Raw genomic sequence first — 20,334 nt, forward strand, 5'->3', positions numbered from 1 at the left:
CCTCCTTTTCCTGTGCCTCCCCAAGTGCAGTCCCCACTCTCCCGTGCATCCCGGCTCACGCACCGTGCTCTCCGGCCATGAACAGCTCGGCAGCGGGCTGGCAGACCGAGGCAGTGCTCATCCCGCTCGCGTACCTCCTCATCTTCCTCATCGGCTCCGTGGGCAACTGCCTGGTCCTGGCCGTGCTGCTGCGCAACGGGCAAGTGAAGAACACCACCAACCTCTTCATCCTCAACCTGGGGATGGCCGATCTCTGCTTCATCCTCCTCTGTGTCCCCTTCCAAGCCACCATCTACATGCTGGAAGGGTGGGTGTTTGGGCCCTTCATGTGCAAGGCTGTCCACTTCTTCATTTTCCTCACCATGTACGCCAGCAGCTTCACCCTGGCCACCATCTCCCTTGACAGGTAGGAAAGGGGCTGGGGGGGGGGGCTCCCTGTAGCCTAAGGCTCCCCCTTCTCTAGATCCCCCCAGGCAGAAGAAGGGAAAGAATCCCCTGGAGCCAAGCTGTTACCTCCCAGGGGAATCCAGAAGCGTTTCCCAGTTCACAAGTACAAGGAAATGCAAGCACTGAGGATGGGATCCAGCAGAGCGGGTGGCACTGGGACCCCTGTCCCCAGCTGAAGGAAGCTTTCAGACCCTGAAGCTGTAGGACTGGGGTTTATCCACAGGCTCTGACAGCTGAAGGGTGGATAGAAAACCAGAGAGAAACAAAGCTCAGTCCCTGCACAGCCCTGGGAGAGATCCTCAACCCTCCCAACAGCCCACATCAAAGCAGGCAAACCTCAAGGAGGAAAAGACATTGAGATACTGGAGCTTGACACTGCTTTTGCTAGTAAAAGGGGAGGGTGGGGAAAAGCTCTTTTCTGTCCCAGTGCTGTCCCTGGTCCCAGGGACTGTCCCAGCCTGGCTCAGGGTGGGTTTTAGCCTGGAAGCTCTACACAGGGCAACCTGGGGCTCCTGCCTGTGCTTCAGCTCACACCACCTCACCTCTGTAGGAGCCAGTGAGTTACTAATCCACAGCAAGTGAGAGGCAGGGAGCTCTTCGTGCTGCTCCATCAGTGCCTGAAACCTGCATGATGGCACGTGGAAGCTCCCCATGAAAACCCCCTGGGAAGGGCCATGGCAGCCCCAGAGCAGGGCTGGGTGGGTCCTGCCATCCCAGCTTGGCACCATGCTGGCTCCCAGGACAGCACCCCCAAAACACAGCCAGGGGCTGATCTCATCCTACAGCCCACAGAGAGAAGAGAACAGAGGTGTCAAGCAATGGGGGCTTGCATGAGCCCCCTGCTCTGTGTGTAATTAAGGAACCAGCTAATTGCAGGATTGAAGATGGACGATGTGCTTTAGCATGTGCCAGCCTGAGGAACACCGTATCTGGGGATCATGGGGGCTTGCTCCTGCCTTCATATCCTCACTGCTGCTATCACTTGTGCCAGACAGGCTGATGATTGAGTGAGGATCTGCTGGAGTAGGGAGAGGGACAGAAGGGGTCCATCCCCATCCTCTCCACAAAGGAGCAGAGAGGGTGACAGGACAGGGTTGGGGGAAGAGGATCTTCCTTATCCCACTGTGCTGCACAGGGATCCTGAGGAGCCCCAGGGATGAGCTGTGTGACTGATTGCCCTGCAAAGCTCAAATCCATCACATGTGCCCTTTCTCCAATCCACTCCTAGAGCAGCTCCCCATGCCCTCCCCAGGACTACAGTTGTGTCCCTCTCCCTTTCCCCTGCAGATACTTGGCCATCCGCTACCCCCTGCACTCAAGGGAGCTGAGGACACCCAGGAACGCCCTCACAGCCATCTGCTTCATCTGGGGGCTTTCCTTCATCTTCTCAGGCCCTTACCTCAGCTACTACCAGGAGTTCCAGCTGGCCAACCTGACTGTCTGCCACCCCATCTGGGAGATCTCCCAGCGCAAGGTCATGGACATCTGCACCTTCATCTTCAGCTACATCATCCCAGTGCTGATCCTGAGTCTCATGTGTGTGCGGACTATTCACTACCTGTGGAGATCTGTGGACCCTCTCCAAGATGTGTCGGAGTCCAAGAAAGCCAAGCGGAAGGTCACCAGGATGATTATCATTGTAGCTGTCCTGTTCTGCCTCTGTTGGCTGCCCCATCACCTGCTTATCCTCTGCATCTGGTTTGGGTACTTCCCCCTCAGTCACGCCACATACGTGCTCCGCATCCTCTCGCATCTCATCTCTTACGCCAACTCCTGCGTGAACCCCATTGTCTACGCCCTGGTCTCCAAACACTTCCGCAAGGGCTTCAAGAAGATCTTCATCTGCCTCCTGCACCAGAAGGCTACCCACAAGGTGCACGTGGCCCAAGTGACAAACACGGTCAGCACGTTGGAGGCAGAGCTCAGTAAGGTGACCCACGTCGGCCGCTCCTCCCTGCTCTGCGCGGGCCCAGCCCAGTGGGAAAGCAGAGCTGGTGGGACAGCACCAGGAAGCTGATGGCTCCTTCATCACCTTCAGCATCATCTAACAGAGCTTCTTCCCACCCCATGGCTTTGCGGTGTCCTGCAGCATCGTAGGCCTGGGGATGGGCTGTGTTTTGGGTTGAAATGCATCAAAACATACCCTTTTTCATTCAAATGCAGCCAGATACCATAAATGTTGAACTGATACTGCTGACTACAGACTCAGCCAAGCAACCAACCAGGGATCCAAGGGCAGGATTTGCTTCCACCATGCATTTGCTGAGAGCAGAGAGATCAAACTCTCATGAGCCTCATGTGTTCCTCTGTCATGGATGGAGTTACACCCTATTGCAGCTACACATGGAGCCTATTGAAAGCTCTGCTCCCTCTAACCAACACAGCTTCTGGCTGGGTACACTTTTAGGGACATTTGGGAAGTCTTGGTTCATTTGTGTCTCAGTTCAGCAGCTGAGTCCCAGGGAACCACTGGCCACAGCCACATGGGCAAAAAAACTGGCTCAGGTAGGAAAATTCAGGAGAGAAGCATAGAAATCAGGACGGAAACCTTTGTGGTGCAGCCAGTGCTGGCTGAGCTGTCACAGCTCCCTGGGGCTTGTGGCTTGGACAAGTTTCCCCATGGCTGGAAGCTGGAACATGTATCCATAGCCCAAGTACAGAGTCCAAGAGCACAGGGCACCACCACACTGTGCTGCTGCTGCCCATGGCTCATCCTGGCCATTTCAGTGCATGCAAGGCTCTACCTCTGCAGCCCATCGAGAGGCCACCAAGGATCGGTGAGGTGGGAGGCTGCTTGTTGGGGAAGCACAGCTGTGACTCCATGGGGGAGGTTGTGCTGCCAGGGGAAGGGGAGCAGGACATCAATGGGTCAGTGCCGCTTTCAGCCAGCTTGGGTATGGCTCAGCATTGCAGACCCAGCAAGGTGCTTGTGGAGGAGAGAAAAGCTTTCCTGTGGCCATGGTGTGGGGCTGGACAACTGGGGCTGTGGGGGGGACCCCAGGCAGCCAGGGAAGCCTCAATAAAGCCCTTCATCCCACATGCCATGTCCAGCTCCATTGAAACACCCCATTGAAACACAGTCTGCAGCAGAGGAGAGGCAGATGCTGGAAGGGTGGTGGGGCTCACTGGCCCCACGGGTGATGGAGGGGGGCGTGGAGGATGGGGGTGGAGCTCAACCAGCTCCAACCCCCTGCCACACGCAGGGACACCTTCTACTAGAGCAGGTTGCTCCAAGCCCCTGTGTCCAACCTGGCCTTGAACACTGCCAGGGATGGGGCAGCCACAGCTTCTCTGGGCACCCTGTGCCAGCACCTCAGCACCCTCACAGGGAAGAGCTTCTGCCTCAGAGCTCATCTCAATCTCCCCTCTGACAGGTTCAAGCCATTCCCCTTGTCCTGTCCCCACAGGCCCTTGTCCAAAGCCCCTCTTCAGGTTTCCTGGAGCCCCTTTAGGCACTGGAGCTGCTCTAAGGTCTCCTGTTCAGAAGCCTTCTCTTCTCCAGCTGACCCAGCCCAGCTCTCTCAGCCTGGCTCCAGAGCAGAGCTGCTCCAGCCCTCGCAGCAGCTCCGGGGCCTCCTCTGGCCTCACTCCAACAGCTCCATATCCCTCTTGTGTTGTTGCCCCAGAGCTGGACCAGGACTGCAGGGGGGTCTCCCCAGAGCGCATCAGAAGGGGAAAATCCCCTCCATGACCTGCTGCTCACTCTCTGGGGGTGCAGCCCAGGACACAGACACAATCTCCTCCACACCCATCCCCAGCACTTGGCCTTTCTCCCCAGGAAGCTTTTGCCTTTAAAACATTTGTTTTCCCCCACTGAGTGTTATCATAACCAGATCTTCCTGTCCCCATGCAAAGGGCCATAAATCAGCCACTACCTCATATCAATAACCACAATATTTAGTCTAGACCTGCTCACAGCATAAGTCACCGAGAGCAAGCACATAAACAGCTCCATTACTTACATCTGCATTTATCTCCCCTGCTCAACCCTTCCCAGCCAGGGCAAACACTGAATCAGGCACTCAGACACAGCTAACAGCTCATCTTCCTCCTGCCCTCACCCACTTCTGCTTGGAGAGTGATGGATCCCTCCCCAACCCTCTCCTTGACACAGTTCCCACCTCACCTTGAGGACGAAGACATTGTTCCACCACCCCTGCACTGCCCAAGGACAGGGGTCCCTGTGCTGGCATGGTGGGGGGTGCAACATCCCCCATCTGCTCAATGCCATCACAGAGGAGACACTGACCCTGCTCCTCTCCTTGCCCTCCCTGAACATATTTTCCTATCACACCTGGCTGCACCCACACATCTCAACCTGAGTTTCTATGCTGCAGGGCATATAATCATAAAATCCCAGACTGGTTTGGGTTGGAAGGGACCTTAAAGCTCCTCCAGTTCCAACTCCTGCCATGGGCAGGGACACCTTCCACTAGAGCAGGTTGCTCCAGGGCCCCGTGTCCAACCTGGCCTTGAACACTGCCAGGGATGGGGCAGCCACAGCTTCTCTGGGCACCCTGTGCCAGCCCCTCAGCACCCTCACAGGGAAGAACTTCTTCCTTATATCCAACCTGAACTTCCCCTGTTTCAGTTTGAACCAATCACCCCTTGTCCTATCACTACAGTCGCTGATGAAGGTCCCTCTCCAGCATCCTTGTAGCCCCCTTCAGACCCAGAAGCTGCTCTGAGGTCTCCACGCAGCTTCTCTTCTCCAGGCTGAACAGCCCCAATGTTCTCAGCCTGTTAACACATCCCAGTGCCAGTGCTGCAGCCACCCCCAGGAAGCTCCCCAGGGTCAGTGCTTGCTTCCAAGCCCAGGCTGTTCCCCTTCATGCAGGGCTGAGTTCCCCAAAAGGACAGGAGTTGTTCCCGAGTTCATCTTTTTATAGCATTCACAGGAAAATCAAACCCAGCTTACAGTCGTAGGAGCCAGCCAGCAAACCCCAACCCACACACTGTGACCCCAACAAAGGGCTCCAAATCCACCCAGAAAGTGAGTCTTTGCACTGAACCCTGCAGGGGAAGGAACCAGGCTGGTAGCAGTGTCCCATCTCACTGTGGGGTGAGAGATAGGGTGTCAGGGGGAAGGCTTGAGAAGAGAAACAACCCCCTGGGGTTGCTGCTGCTTTTGCAACCGATGCTCACCATGACCCAGCACACAGCACCTGGTACCAGGGGACCTACAGGGAGTAGGGCCAGGCAGAGGGGCCTGGCTGCTCCCCCAACTCCTCACCCAGCCCCAGGGAGGCTCCTCCTGCCACCCCTGAGACAGCCAGGGGAAAGCTGGGACCACACTGTGCCCTCTCAAACCCCCAGCACTGAGCTGTACCCAGCTCAGACAACTGGGCAGCAAAGGCAGGTCTCTGGGGACCCATTTCTTGCAGCCACATTGGATCCCTCAGCAGCAGCAGTGTGGCCACCATGAAACAGCTGGAGAAGAGGGAGATGATGCTGATGGTTGACTCTGACCCCGGGTGACAGCACTGAATCCCACAGTCCCAACCCTGGCTAAAGCAGGCTGGCAACAGCCAGCAGGAGAAATGTGCTGAATTACAGCGGATTCTGTAAACTCCGTTTGTTTTCCAACTGTTCTGGCATTGCATGAAAAAAAGAGGCCCAAAATAGCACTAGCAGCTTAGAGCTGTGACCATCAGCAGAAGGAGAAAAGGAGACAGGTCACCTCTTCAAAACAGCTCATCAAAACCACACACACTGCAGCAGCAGTACCTGGACACTGGGAAAATGTGCAAAGGACAAATAACTGTGTATGAACAAACCAGCACCTTCACAACAGCCTGCCCATGGTGCCTCCTGCCCTACATCACACAGGACCCATGTCCTGCATCATCCCAGGGGACACCCAGCCCTGGGCATCCTCCTAAGCACACCAGTGTGCATCCACCACTGTACCCCACATCTGCAAGCAGCTGCCCAAGCAAAGCGAGAGGGCAAAATGAGAAGGAAGCAATGGGATAATGAAGTAGAACCTTTGCCGGAGTTTGGTGGAGCTGGTCCCCCGAAAGAGAACTTCAGGAACCATCTTTTAGCTGGAGAGATGCAAAAGCAACACTGTGATGCTGCAGTTCACCACACCAAATCCATAGGAACGTGCATGTGGACAGGCAAAAAGCCCAGCAAAGGATGAACAAGCAATTGGTTTTTAAGCATTGCAAGGAATAGTTCTGTGAGAACAAGGAGACTCCCAACAAATCCACTAATGACACTGAACACAACATCCCCCAACACTGACTTCACTGAGTTGTTGCCTGCCTGGCTCCTTCCCACTAGTACATCCCAGGACGGGCACTAACGGAGCTGGGAGCTGCGCTCCAAACAGAGGGCAAGACATTGAGGTCAGTAAGGCAGAGCCAGGGAGGACGTTGCTGCCCTCCACCCACAGACATTTCCCCATGTGCTGCTTGTGCCAGAGCTCAGCAGAGTCCAGGCACCAAACGGTGACGTATTAAGAGTCTTCCAGTGCCTAAAGGGGCCAACAAGAAATGTGGAGAGGAGCTTTGGACAAGAGCCTGTAGGGACAGGACAAGGGGGAATGGCTTTAACCTGCCAGAGGGGAGATTGAGATGAGCTCTGAGGCAGAAGCTCTTCCCCGTGAGGGTGCTCAGGCGCTGGCACAGGGTGCCCAGAGAAGCTGTGGCTGCCCCATCCCTGGCAGTGTTCAAGGCCAGGCTGGACACAGGGGCTTGGAGCAACCTGCTGTAGTGGAAGGTGTCCCTGCCCGTGGCAGGGGGTTGGAACTGGATGAACTTTAAGGTCCCTCCAAAGCCAAACCATTTTGTGATTCTATAAAGAGAACAGTAGAAAACCAACATGCGAAGGAAGGAGATGGAGCCCTTCCCTCCTCTGTTAACAGCTCTAGAGCTGCCTGGCCACACCTGTGACCACTTTGAGGACACATCCCAGGACACCCCTAACTCAGCTCCCAGCCAAAAGTGCCACTGCATCCCCTTTTACCTTGGCACCGGCTCGTTTCTGGTCACTCTTCAGCAGCACCAGAGTGTGACATGGGGCTGGGGCAGGCTCTGCCTGGGGGATGCACCTCACTCCTGCCTCCTGCTCCCCAAATGCCCCCAACACACCCCACGCTGCTCTCACCCTCACAAAGGAGCAGAAGGGGGCTCCGTGATGGTTGTTCAGCAAAGGCTGGGCTTTCACAGGTCTCTGCAGTGTGGCACATGCAACTAGTCTCCTTGTTTTATGGATCCTCACCCATCCATCGGTACTTACTTGAGTAGGCATAGAGAAGCCTGGATCAGCTGCTGAATCATTACAAGATACTACAGAAATAGAAGCAAAACCCACCCTCCAGCTTATCTGCTATTGCTTCTCTTCATCTGAGGAGGAAGCCATCACCCTCCCCCACCCAACCCATGCCTTGAGAAGCCCTTCAAGGGCAAGCACAAGATATTGCTGCCAACACAAAACCACCATGGTAAGTGACTGTTCCCCTGAATAACACCACACCGGATGGAAGAGACAAAAGAGACAAGAGCATCATGACCTGCCACCTCCCAGCTGAGCAGGGGGAGGCTCCTGGTCCATTTCCTTGGGAGGTTTTATCTTAAATGACACTGGAAGTCCCTTTGTTCCAGTTAAAGCTTAATAAATTCAGATCCAACTGGAGGTGGAACATAAATTGGCTGAACTCAGCTCCCATCACATCCAGCCGTGGGCAAGGAGCTGAGGGGCATCTGGCTGCAGCCTCAGGTTAATCTGAGCTTTCCAGCACGTGCATTTAGCGCTGGGTTGAAGCAGCTGGTTTTGTCTGGGGTTTTGTCCTGTTTTCAAACACTTCCTCTGACAAATTTGCTTCCTGGTCTGATAAGCAGCCAAAGGGGGTTTGGGGCTAAAGCTTTTGAGCCTCCCAACCTCATCTGCTATACCAGGCTGCAAACTGCACCCACAGCAGCCCTGGGGGGCTGCAGGGACCCCAGAGCTGGTCACTGTCCCTGCAGGGTTCGAAAAACCCCTTTTGCTTCCCCAGAATAACAGTCAGTGGAAGTCACAGGAGCAGGTAACACAGCAGACCCTGCACATCCCCACAGCATGGCCCACTGCAGGATAAACCAAGACAAAACAGAGAACTGGGGCTCCAGCTCCAAAACCATCAGCTGAGAAAACCCACCAGAGACAGAAATCAGTCCCAAAACCCTGGGAATCAGAGACATGTCCCCAGCCTATTCCAGTCTGTCAGGGATTCACCATCAGCCAGAGCAGTGCAGGAGGCAAGGAGAAATGGAATTCTGCAGGAGCCCTGGAGGAAGCCAACGGGAAGGCAGAGGGAGCTCAGCCCCCAGTCGGGCCCATGGTCTCAGCTCCTCCAGGGGTGTGAGGTGCTCAGCTGTGTCAGGTCGGTGCTGGCTGCCACAGTGTCTCTGATGAGGATGCTCCAACATTCCTTACTATAAAAAGCCAAGGAGCACATAGAGCCACTCCCCAGCACTGCGCCGTGTTGGGTGAGATTCAGACACTTGAGGTCAGCCCAGGAAGTGGGAGGACACACAAGGGGCTCCCCTGCTCCCACTCCATGGAAGGGCAGGTCTGGCTGAAGCATGCTGCTGCTCCTCAGCAGCTCTGTGTGCTGCAGTGGGCACTGGACGAGGCTGAGATCCTATCCACCTCCCCATGGCCACTTCCTGTGCAGGGGAGAGGCAGGCGGTGTGGGAACAGCTACTGGGAGTCTGGATTTAGGAAATAGGGACCAGGTGGCTCTGCCTTCCCTTAAGCTCAGGGAGAACAAGGGTCTTGGGCTCCCACCTAAGAGCCATACACCTGGGAGCAGCAGAAGCTGCCTCTTCCCCTGGGTACTCACCACCTCCAGCTCCTCCTTGCTGCACGGCTACCACCAAGCTAGGGCTCAGCAGCCTCTTTACCCCTTTTCCTTCCTCCAGATGTGGACAGGGCATCCCTGGGGTAGGAAACAACCCAGCCAGCTTCTGGTGCTGGTAATGGAGAGACCAGGACAGGGGGGCGGGACATTTTGCATCTGACTGTATCTCCCCACCTCTGAGCTGAGCTGGACCAGCTCCTCACAGCCCCGGACCAGTCTAGCTTTCCCATGGGCACAAGCTGATAGCGGAGCCCAGAAATGCCTCTTTCAGTATAGACCATGCAGAGGTGTTCCCAGAGCCTCTGGAGGATGGGATGTGGCCCCATAGCAATCCATAAAGGGTCCTATCCGTCTTCTTTGGGGCCTGGTGAGCACAAGAACATCAGCACAGGGAGGATACCAGCTCCTGTACACTAAAGCTCAGATGCTCCAGAAGTCACAGAACCCCAGACTGGTTTGGGTGGAAGGGACCTTAAAGCTCATCCAGAAAGATGAAACCCAGCTCCTTCTGGTCAATGTCAGCATGTGGATACAGAAGGCTTGACACTGCACATCATGTAAGCCAGCAGCACTTTGCTTATGCTTAAAACCACTCTGTCCAGTGCCTGCCAGCCTGCAGAGGCTCTTGGAGCTGGCAGAGCCAACAGCTAGCAATGAAGCCTCAGCCTTCCTCAAGCAGATGAGCTCTGAAAGCAGGAGGGAAGGTCCCCGCAGGGAGCTGTGAGCCTGCACAGCCAGACCCATGAAAAACAGCCAGGTAGGGACAATCAGGATTTGAACCATGCAGTGGTCCAGCTGCAGCTGGACAAGCCAGGGACAGCCACAGCTTCTCTGGGCACCCTGTACCAGTGCCTCAGCACCTTCAAAGGGAAGAACTTCTTCCTTATATCTAATCTGAACTTCCCCAGTTTCAGTTTGAACCCATAGCCCCATGTCCTGTCGCTACAGTCCCTGATGGAAGTTCCCTCTCCAGCATCCTTGTAGTCCCCTTCAGACACTGGAAGCTGCTCTGAGGTCTCCACGCAGCTTCTCTTCTCCAGCTGAACAGCCCCAGCTTTCTTAGCCTGTCTTATATGGCAGAGACCAGCTCTCAGGGCCCTGTCATGACTCCCACCACCTCACACAGGACAGCTGCTACTGGGACAGCTCATGAAACACTGAGGGAAACAAAGCCTGCCAGGCACAGCCACAGCACAGACTCAACATCTCACCCTGTCACTGAACTAAGAACAGTTAACAGTGTGAAAATCCTTTGGGATTCCTATAGAATCAAGATTCCCCAAACCTATCAGGGAAGCAGGAAGCACCACTTGGAGTTTAATGCCTTCTGCCCTTAACAGAAGGGCTGTACTCATGAGTGCGTGATCTTTTGTTTTGCCTTTTTTAACACTCACGTCTGCTGCACATCAAAGCATTAACACTTACATCCAGGCCTGAAGATGCATCAATATAAGAGCCCACACAGCAGCCTTTGCTCCAGATCCATGGAAGAAGGGAAAGGCAGCCAGGAGGGAGTGCTTCCACAGGTTTATAAATCTGATAAATACAAGTATAACACCCTGCCCACCACAACGGGGCAGGGGGGGAGCAAAGGGAGTCCCAAAGGTCACCAAGAGTGTGCTGACTTGTATAATGACAGCTAGAGATTCATGCTGAGGTGTCAAACAGCTTCTCAATCATCTCCCCAACCTGGTCAACCTGGTATTTGATGTACTTCTCAGGGTTCTTGGTGAAGGGCACATTGCCATATCTGCAAAGGAAGACAACCCCTAGGTGACAAATGGAACACAGCAAAGAGACCCACTGCTGCCGCCTCTGCCACAAACCAGCTCCAAACCCACACATCCCACTGACAGGGTATCTTGTAGGGAGCAAGTGACCTGGTTACGATGAGTCTCCTGAGTTTTACACGAGTAGCTCAGGGAGGGTCAGAGCTTTGTGCTGGCTACAACATCTGCATTCACCCTGACCAAGGAATCAGGCTGGCAGCAGATGCTGGCCACCAGCAGAGTTTGGCTTGGGGATATTTTAGTAGGGAAGCTAAGACAGGGCAACAGAAAAGTGCCTCAGCTCAGGCTACTCTAGGGCCCAAAGACCTCCTTAAATCCAGAGAAGAGAGGACAATGCTGCAATGTTGTCACCTGTTCAAGAAGGCACCATAGGTCTCTTTCACAATGGTTTTCTGTGCCCGGCGGATTTTGTCCCGTTGCTCCATGTCTGGAATTGCCCAGGCCTTCTGGATCTTACACAGCTCCTCCAGCCCATCATTGAATCCCTGTCCAAAGTGAAACTCAGTGAGTGTCCAGCCTGCAATCCCATCTCCATACTGAGTCTGATGCTCCTCCCCTCCACTGAGAGGTCTCCTCTTCAGGCAGATCTCTGGTCTGACTGCCTGTCCTCCCATCACCAAGGGATGTTCTTAGGCCATCTAATACCCTCTCACCTTAAAGCGCTCCTTTATCATCTGCCTCTCCTTATCCTTGAGCTGCAACAAGGAGGGAAAAGATTTTGTTATATCTCCAGAAGTAAATTTCCAACACCAGTGTTTGCCCACAAGTCGTCATCCAACCTAAGCAATACCCTACTTGGCTTGAATTCCCTCTCCTAAAGCACGGAGGAAAGAAAGCTGCAGTGAGCAGCACACTCTACAGTCAGCAACTGGCTTTCATCTGAAGCAGGTTTGAAAACGGTAATTTTCAGCTAGAATTGACATAAAACTAGATTTCTTTATGCTCCCAGCCCTTTCTAAGGGAAGGTCTCAGGGTTTTACAGATCTGAAATAGAAGCAATTGTTCAGGTAGAAATATAAGAATGGAGGCAGAGATTAGAAGACCTGTATGAACCTGGGGCAGGAGAGACCAGAAGGCCGTGCTGCTCTCCATCTTATTCGAGGCACAGTATTGACTGTGCAGCGCAATACTGGCATGAGATACAAAGAAAGTTTCTGGGAATTTTTTCATATGACAAAGGAGAAGATGTTTCCAGTCATTTCTATCATATCAATCCCCTCCTTGCCCATCCTCTCACCTTCACTCCTGGTTGAAATACAGGCAGGTTTCTCTCTAAGATGTAATCTGTCACCTTCAGCCAGCTGTATGTAAAATGAGATAGGAAAGAAGCAAAGACAAGTCACTCCTGCCTCACCAGAACATCTACGTCTTTGCCCATGACCCAAAGGCCACCCCTGACAATACACACCCCAAAGCTTCCTACAGTGACCCCTTCCCAAGTTAGATCCATTGCCTGGAAACCAAAATACCTGGCTTTGGGTTTAGACAAGTTTCAGGCTAATCTCTCCCACTACTCCAGCAGCATTAGCTCCCAAGGAGCTGCAAACTAAGCAAACTAAGGGGAGAGCAGAGGATGTGACCGACCTGCGCTGGTAGGTCTGGATCTGCTGCTCAATGAGCTCCCGGTAAGACCTCTCAGCTGTCTTCTGTGTTACAGCTACCAACTGGATCAGCTCAGACCTGAAAGGACACAACACTTGAGGAAACACCTGAGGCAGCTGCTCTCAGGGCTGCATTTCAACCATCTATCAACAAGTTTTCTGCCCTTTACAATAAAAGGGACCTTGAAATGCACTAACTGGGAGACAGAAGTTACTTTCCAAAGCTAGGCCCTCAGTCCTCCCGAGACCAGAGGGTTCTCTACAAGCTAAGGTGTCTCTGATGCTTTTATCTTCCACTCTTGTGTAATGTGATGCTTAGCATAGTGCAATGCTTTCAAAAGGGCACTTTAAGAATGGAAGAAAGAGCAGAGATGAGACAGGCTGGCAAGGAAACGCATTTGATGCAGAGCTCTGCTCCAAAACCACGCTTAGAATCAGCCTGGACTTCAGGGAGATTTACCCAGATCCACACTTACTTCTCCAGAGATTTCAGAATGTAGTTGTAGTTGTTGTGCAGGAAAATGGCACTCAAAGCTGGGTCTTCATAAACCTTGGATTTACTGAGAAGGTTAAGCTGCAAGTTGCCCAGCACTTTGCCTTAAAGAGGGAAAAACAGAACAAAAAAGTTTTGCTTTGAAACTTCTCCTTACTGGCAATCCAAACTGTACTGTCACTGTGGGCCCCCAGCAAGGTGAACAGCACAGCCCCAACTGCACATGCAGGCAAGGGGACAATCCTATGAGCCTTACACAGGTCTTTCCTCAGGGAGCCACCAAAACCTCTCTGCAAACTAGTGCCTTTGTTGCAACTGGCAATACTTGTGTTCTGGGTTCAGAGCAAGTCCCAGGACTTAGGTGGGATCAGACACAGCCTGACCATGATGCAGGCTCTGATTTCAAAGAAGCCAAAGGACATGATCCCCACTGTAACAGATCATTATAAGGTAGTACCATGAGTTCATCTCACTATCTTACTGTTAAACCCAGGATGGAAGTTTTACAGAGCCCATCTGGCAGCTGGGAGCCTCTGTGGGGTTGAAGGTGCAAAGTACCGGCTGAGAATGGTTTGAGGCAGCTGATGACAAAAGCTCTGCAGCACAGTGAGCTACTGCTCTGTGCTTTGTCCTGTCTAACTGTAACAGCCTGAAACTCCCAGTTTGACCCTTTTTTCCCCAGCCCTCCCATCAGACTCCAGCTCAAACGTGGAAAGAGCACACAGTGTTAAGAGACACAGCCTGCGCTCTTCACCCAAGCACAAAGGACAGGCCATGGGGCAGAACTGGGAAGCTGTGCAGCGTACTCACAGATGTAGGTGCTCAGCAGCCGCCTACTGAACTCTGAGCTGTAACTACTAGCTGAAGAGCTGGTCTCTGAAAAGAAAAGAGTTTCAGGCCAGTTATCACGCCATGGGAAGGGGGTATGTGTGGTCAGCCTGCCTCTAATCAAATAAGTTTCATCCCTGTTGCTATGGAATGAGTGGAGAGCTCCCATCACCAGTGGGAAGCTTCCTGCTTCAGTGCTGATTATCCAGGGCAAGGCTGGAAGAGCTCTGCACTTCTCACCCCTTCTGTCTGCATCAAGTGCTGAGCACCCCCACAGAAACCTCTCCTTTCCTTCCTGGTACTCAGAGGATATCATCCTCTTGATCAGAAATAGAGTCATTGAGCACATCATCCCCATTCTTCCCCCACCACCTGGAAAGGCTTTGTAAGCACTAGAAACAGGCAATCGGAGCACAATCGAGCTGGAGCTGTTCACAGAAGGCACACAACAGGAACTGGAACAGGCACAAGGGCTCTGGGAAGTTTCAGCCATCCCCATGGTTGCTGACAGGGCTGCTGTAAGAGGCTGCACCAGCATGGGAGCCTGCCCTTATAAGCAAAAGCAATGACTCTGGGCTGGCACATGTCCCTCTGTTTGTGCATAAGAGATGGCTTTCTGCCCTCAGTTGCTCATGAGGCACGTGGTGTAACTATCGCCTCCTCCCCCACCAGAGATTTTGGCAGCCAGGCCCAGCTGGGGTGGTCTGAGTTCATCAGACCCCATGGGAAAGGCCTCGAAGCTCCGGTTGCTGGGAGTTGGACAATAAGAAACCGAATGCACATGGGATAAAGCATGATCCCAGCTGGGCCAATTTGCACCCATGCCAAAGGGATTCAGTGCCATGAGAGTGTCTTTAGCCTGTTGCAGCTCATGTGGCATCCCTCATTGTCTGCTAGTGACAAGCCCTCCCTATTCTTTCCAGCCGTGGCAAGAGTTACTTACTCGCCCCTTTTTCCTTTTCAGTTACATGCTCATTTATTTACCACACCTGGAGGATAAAGCATTAACATACATCACCAGCATCCAAGGCAATGGGAACGGGTAGGTGGGGGTAAGTCTGCTTACCTCTAGGATCTAAAGGAATATTGTATGTGTCCCCAAGAACTAAAGATTAGGCAGAGCAGAGAGAAAAGGGGAGGGTGGAGAGAGAAAAAGAAAGGCAAAGTGCAAAAAGACAGGTTAGAGACCAGCATCTCTTGGAGAACAAAGCAGATATTAACACAGAGCAGCCACAGACAGCTACATAGGAAAGCAGGCAGGACAGAGTGAAGCCTTGAAGGCAAGTCACCATCCCAAAGCTTCTGATCCAGAAGCAACTCCCTCCAACTTCACTGACATCACCTCTGATAAGATGATGGTTGGTGAAGGGTGACATGAGGTCCACAGCCAGACAGGGACCATGAATTCACCAAGAATCAGTAACCAGTGTCACTCAAAATGAGAACAGTTCTGGCCTGTATGGTGGTGCCCTGTGTCGGGCATAGCTTTGGAGCCAGTGACAGCACTGCTTCTGCAGGAGACCACCACTGACAGCAGATGGTCCCCAAGGCCTGGCTGCAGCCAGAGACAACACCACTGACAGCACATGGACCGTGGGTCACCTCCTGCGTGGCTCTGAGCTCCTGCACATCAGCCCAAGTTACCAGAGCTGCTACAATTACACTGACTTCAAGCTTTAATAATTGAACAGACTGCAAAGCTGTGTGTCTCACTGTCTTTATACAGCAACATCCCTCTATACCTGATGTGATGGGACAGCCACAACTCAAAAGGAAATGGCTTGTGTGTCACATTTTGTTATATGACCAATCTAGAGAATAAAAAAGCCTATTGTACCTTTTGAATCAGCTCCTCTGACAGATCTCTAGTGCATGCAACATGTCAAGGCTTTCAAATAACAGTGCTGACATCACCACTCAGAGAAGGACATGGGTAACAGCTGGTTTCTCCAGAAAAAAAAAAACAGGTCACCTCTTTGGGTAAGGAGAGAAAGTCAAGTAGGCTCTGAGCACACTAAAGCTTACAAGTGCAGAGGGCACAACGCAGGGGCTACAGGAGATGTGGCAAGAAGCAGACACATTCCAGCTTGAGTTAATTTAGAACTGGCAGAATCTTCCAAGCAGGAATTGCAGATACTAGTCTGGCGGCAGCTGTAAGCTTCCCCCTTCCCCTGCTCCTAATGGGCTCCCTAGCACCTTCCAAATACCAGGTTGTGGCCTGTGCCTCCTCAGGCCTCTGTGCCTCCAAAGTCTCCAGTTCTCCACCTCTCCAGCTGCTCTATTACAAGGGAAACATGAAAACATGAGCTCTGCCTAGGCCAAGGGCTCATCAAGGAGCTGCCTCTCTGCACAGAACACAGACTCATGCTCTAGCTGATAAGCAGCAGCACCCCGTTCCATGAGGCAGCTGCTCTCAGCTTCTGATCCATGTATTTCTTTCTGGAATTAAGTCTCTTTAGCATCCTGGAAAGCAGAACTAAAACTCATCTCTCCTCTAGGGCACAAGGCAGACACATAGCTCAGGAGTTCCAGCTTGTCCATGCTAGATTCCAAGGAGAATATTCTTGCTGCTGCTGTTACACTCTGATCTGAGGATGTAGCAGGGAAAAGTGCAATTCATCAATGCAGTTAAAGCCAGCTCAGCTGGTCCATTCACCCTCACTCCACTACAGCCACAGAGAATCAGCCCACTGCCAGATTTGTAGCTAAATGACTAAGGCATCCTCTCTTGATGGAGTACATCAGCAATAAACACCATCCCAAGAGTCCTGATAGCAGCAAGTGTGGAAGGAGACTCTCTGCATCCCTTAGAGTTCTCCAGATAACCATCTACACGGTCATGGCACATCAGAGGACAAGACAAACCACAGGGTGAAGGACAGGAGGAGAACAAGCTCACAGACACGATGAAGTATGAGCTTTTTAGGGAAGATGTCCAGACAATCTGGGGAAGGAACTGCATGCCCAAACAAGCCCCATGCATGTATGTACCTTGTGATGCCAGCATGGCACCCGCTGTCTCCTGGAAATCCAACAATTGCTGGAGGAAAAGGATGGCCTGGAAGCAAGGGAGGGGAGTTATGAACAACCAGCACTGCATCTCCTATTAAATGCTCTGCCATTAAGGATCATGAAAGACCACTTGTCCCCCACACTTAAAAGCCTTTAAGAAACAAACCACTACATTGCTTTGAGTTGTTGGGTTTTACCCACATCATGGCTCAACCAGCAACTGGCTGATCTCTCCATGGAAACCAGTTCATTGCCCTTACAAGACAGTTTAACTTCAGAAATTTCCCTACTGCTCTTTCTAAAACATCATCAGAAGTTGTTTTTCACACAGGAGGGTTCAAACCATCATCACGTACATTGCTGGTGAGTTCATGAACTGTCCCATCTTTTGGCATGTTATATTCCTTGTCTGGATCATTCTAAGAAAAGAAGAGAGACACAGGGTAAGTATGTAAGGAAATCGAGGGCCTCTCCAATACAACTGCTGCAAGTGAGCTGCAGGCTTGTCTATCCAGCCTCTCTTGACACCCTCAGAGCTGGCTCTCACAGTGCCATCTCCTGATGCTCAGAAACCACAGCTCCTATGCACCAGCAGCTCAGAACCACAGGGGTTCGGGCAGCATGTGACCATCAAGTGTTCAGCTCATCTACCAGGCAGTGTGCTCACCAAACCCACCTTACACAGGGACAGTTTAACATGAGTACCCCAAAATTAAGTCAGCAGTTTTAGTTTCTTCTTAAATAGGATTAATTCTGAGAGTAACTTGACATCTGCATCTGGAAACTCAAGTCAAATTATTTGTAGTATCCCTGTAAGGGGTCTTAAGCAGAGACCTTCTGTGTTTGAAATCAGCACCAAGCATTTGGTATTTGCAGCTGATCCAGCAAGCACCTGCTTTAAACTCAGAAACTACAGGGTCTCATGGAAAGCTGAAAGCTAAAGTGGGGGTTCTGCACAGAAAACCCCTTTCCCAAGCCTGCTAGTCTTGCCAGAGGGAACACTGAGGAGAATCCTACCTTGATGTTGTCTGCAAACTCTTCCAATGCCTTCGCACCAGTGGTCTCCATGGAAGTGATCAGCCCTGGCAGTTTGTTCTTGGTGCCTGCTGCAGTTCCCTGCAATAGTTCCATCACAGATCAGAGAAGTTAAACAGCATCTGAACTGTCATCCAGCACGTACCCACCCTGATCCCCCAACCCCAGCATCTCATTCTCAATTCCTCATGTGCCAGGAGAACATTTACAGCAGTAGCAACACAATAACAAATGAAATCCTGCATCCTTCTGCCAGACAGAAGGGGAGGATGCTGTGACCCTAGTGGTGACCAGGACTTGCTACTTCTCATGTCTCCTCTTACACTGTACCTGATACAGGGGGTTGGTGCATCACAGTCACCAGCTGGAAGCAGATGGAAAGGAGCCTGGCTAAACCTAAATGCCATATTTGATACCTGGAGTACCTTTTGGCACAGTCCAAGCAGGCTCTCCTCAGAGCAGCCCATCTTTCAAGCAATCACAGCCTAAACTAAGCTCAACAGTAACAGAGATGAAGCCCCTCAGAGGTCATGTACACAGCAGAATAATGTAGATGGTCCATCACTGGGTCATGATTTGAACTGAAAAGAACTGCTGCTGAGAGATGCTGAGTTACTGGTTCACTGTCACAGAAAGAAGCAACCTGCATTTGTGTCACTTCCAGCCCATGCTGGAGGACAGAAGCAGCTTTGTCCAAAGCCACTGTGATAATCCTTTCAGAAAGTTCTCTACAAATCCCAAGCCACAGGACCCTCTCCAATTCTGTCGCACTCACCTGCAAGACCTGGTCAAACTCTGGCTTCATCTGCTTCAGATGCTTAAGGATGGGGAAGATTGTGAGCACAGCTGAATAGTCATGTCGGATGATGGCTTTGCGGGCAGCTGAGACAATGTTATCCCCCTCCATAATCAAGTTATCCAGTGACTCCTGCAATGAAGCCACAGGGTCAGAAGGAAGCAGCATGACTTGTGCAGGCAGCACAAGGGGCTCTACGCAGGATGCCCTAAGTTAAGGATGCCAATCCAGCTGACGGCTCATTTCTGGTAGCCTGTGAGTGATGCTGAGCACATGCTCTCCAGGGTCTGTGGAGGCGCCAGTTCCCTCAACAGGTCCTGAAGGACAACACAAGCAGTGGTAGTGCTCCTGGGCTCCCACAGCGGGTCGTGGAATCCACATCCTCACAATGAAGAGGAAGAGAAAAAGACCATGTGCATCCTTTACTAGAGAAGCCAAGCAGAGAGGCTCAACTGACCTGGATGAGAGAATCAAAGGTCTTCTTCTGGTGGTGCTCAGGGACGATGTCTGTCAGGAGCTGGTACTCGCTCTGGGCTAGTTTGACAAAGGCACTAACACAGTGAATGTACGCGTCGATCTCGATGTCAAAGACGTCGTCCCTCCCTGCAAGGGCAAGAGGCCTTTAAGAGAGACCAAACTCCACACTGAGCTTCAGCAGCTCTGCTCAAGGCCTTGGTTTGCACAAGGTTCTCCTGGAAAAGGTGGTTCTGGCTTTGCACCCATCCTTGTGCGAGAACTACAGTCATCATCTCACCAAACTGCCCCTGGGTTTGTGCATGGGAAGCTATGAATGTCTCCTGCAGGGTATGCAGAGTCATCTGCAGGGCAGGAAACAGGCACATCAGGCCACCAGCTCTTGCCAGCCTTATGGCAAAAGGCAAGTTTGGAGCTCTTCTGGGATACAGACTAAATTTAATCAAGGCTTGAACACACAGTACTTAGGAAGGTCTGAGGTGAATTATTCAACATCTCTGCTGGTATTTTTAGAGTTCTTTATCTCCATCCCTCATGCAGATGAAGAACTGCCATTCTGCATCACCATTTCTGGGAAATCAAAGCTGCCCTGGAAGGCAGCGTGTTCCCACAGGCAAAAACAACATAAAAACCAGGCAGATGAACATTTCAATCCCATGAAGCAGGAGTATCAGCACAGCTGGGTGAGCTATCTCACACAGAGCTGCATACAAATGCAAACAGTTGAGTCCTAGCATACAAATGTCTTCAAGATCCATCAAAGAACCTCAGTGGTAGGCATGAGAAGTGCTGGTACGATACAAGCTCATGCCAGCCACCAGCTGCATGTGTCATAAGGACAGCCACAAAGTGACACACACCATCCTGCATCACCCAGACCCCTGCAGGAACCACTACAAAACAGATTACATGGAGATGCCTCCTGCAAGCTATAGGTTCTACTGCTGTTTCCCTTCTCCCAGCAACATGTGCAACTTTTGATGGGCATGGAACCAATTCTTCCCTAGCCT

The 20,334-nt window shown here is 52.1% G+C and overlaps 2 protein-coding genes across 2 annotated transcripts in view; one reads left to right on the forward strand and one right to left on the reverse strand.

Moving 5' to 3' along the window:
- The first annotated feature begins 77 nt into the window (after nt 1-77).
- Nucleotides 78-2,495, forward strand: LOC104413800 (galanin receptor type 2-like). The gene is given in 3 exon segments (XM_010024896.1): nt 78-406; nt 1,735-2,382; nt 2,384-2,495. Coding segments are annotated over 3 exon segments (1,089 nt in total).
- An 8,313-nt stretch (nt 2,496-10,808) lies between these two features.
- EXOC7 (exocyst complex component 7) overlaps nt 10,809-20,334 on the reverse strand; it is a gene marked incomplete at its 5' end in the record, with an annotated part of 22,410 nt that continues 12,884 nt past the window's right edge. The window contains 12 exons of the mRNA XM_010024898.1: nt 10,809-11,045; nt 11,437-11,570; nt 11,739-11,780; nt 12,323-12,386; nt 12,670-12,765; nt 13,163-13,283; nt 13,990-14,055; nt 16,999-17,065; nt 17,376-17,438; nt 18,037-18,135; nt 18,830-18,982; nt 19,308-19,453. Coding sequence (XP_010023200.1) covers nt 10,943-11,045; nt 11,437-11,570; nt 11,739-11,780; nt 12,323-12,386; nt 12,670-12,765; nt 13,163-13,283; nt 13,990-14,055; nt 16,999-17,065; nt 17,376-17,438; nt 18,037-18,135; nt 18,830-18,982; nt 19,308-19,453 — 1,154 coding nt within the window. The remainder of the gene's footprint in view (nt 11,046-11,436; nt 11,571-11,738; nt 11,781-12,322; nt 12,387-12,669; nt 12,766-13,162; nt 13,284-13,989; nt 14,056-16,998; nt 17,066-17,375; nt 17,439-18,036; nt 18,136-18,829; nt 18,983-19,307; nt 19,454-20,334) is intronic.

This window comes from Nestor notabilis, unplaced genomic scaffold (assembly GCF_000696875.1).
Source record: "Nestor notabilis isolate BGI_N333 unplaced genomic scaffold, ASM69687v1 scaffold11892, whole genome shotgun sequence".
In the NCBI taxonomy this organism is placed as follows: domain Eukaryota; kingdom Metazoa; phylum Chordata; class Aves; order Psittaciformes; family Psittacidae; genus Nestor; species Nestor notabilis.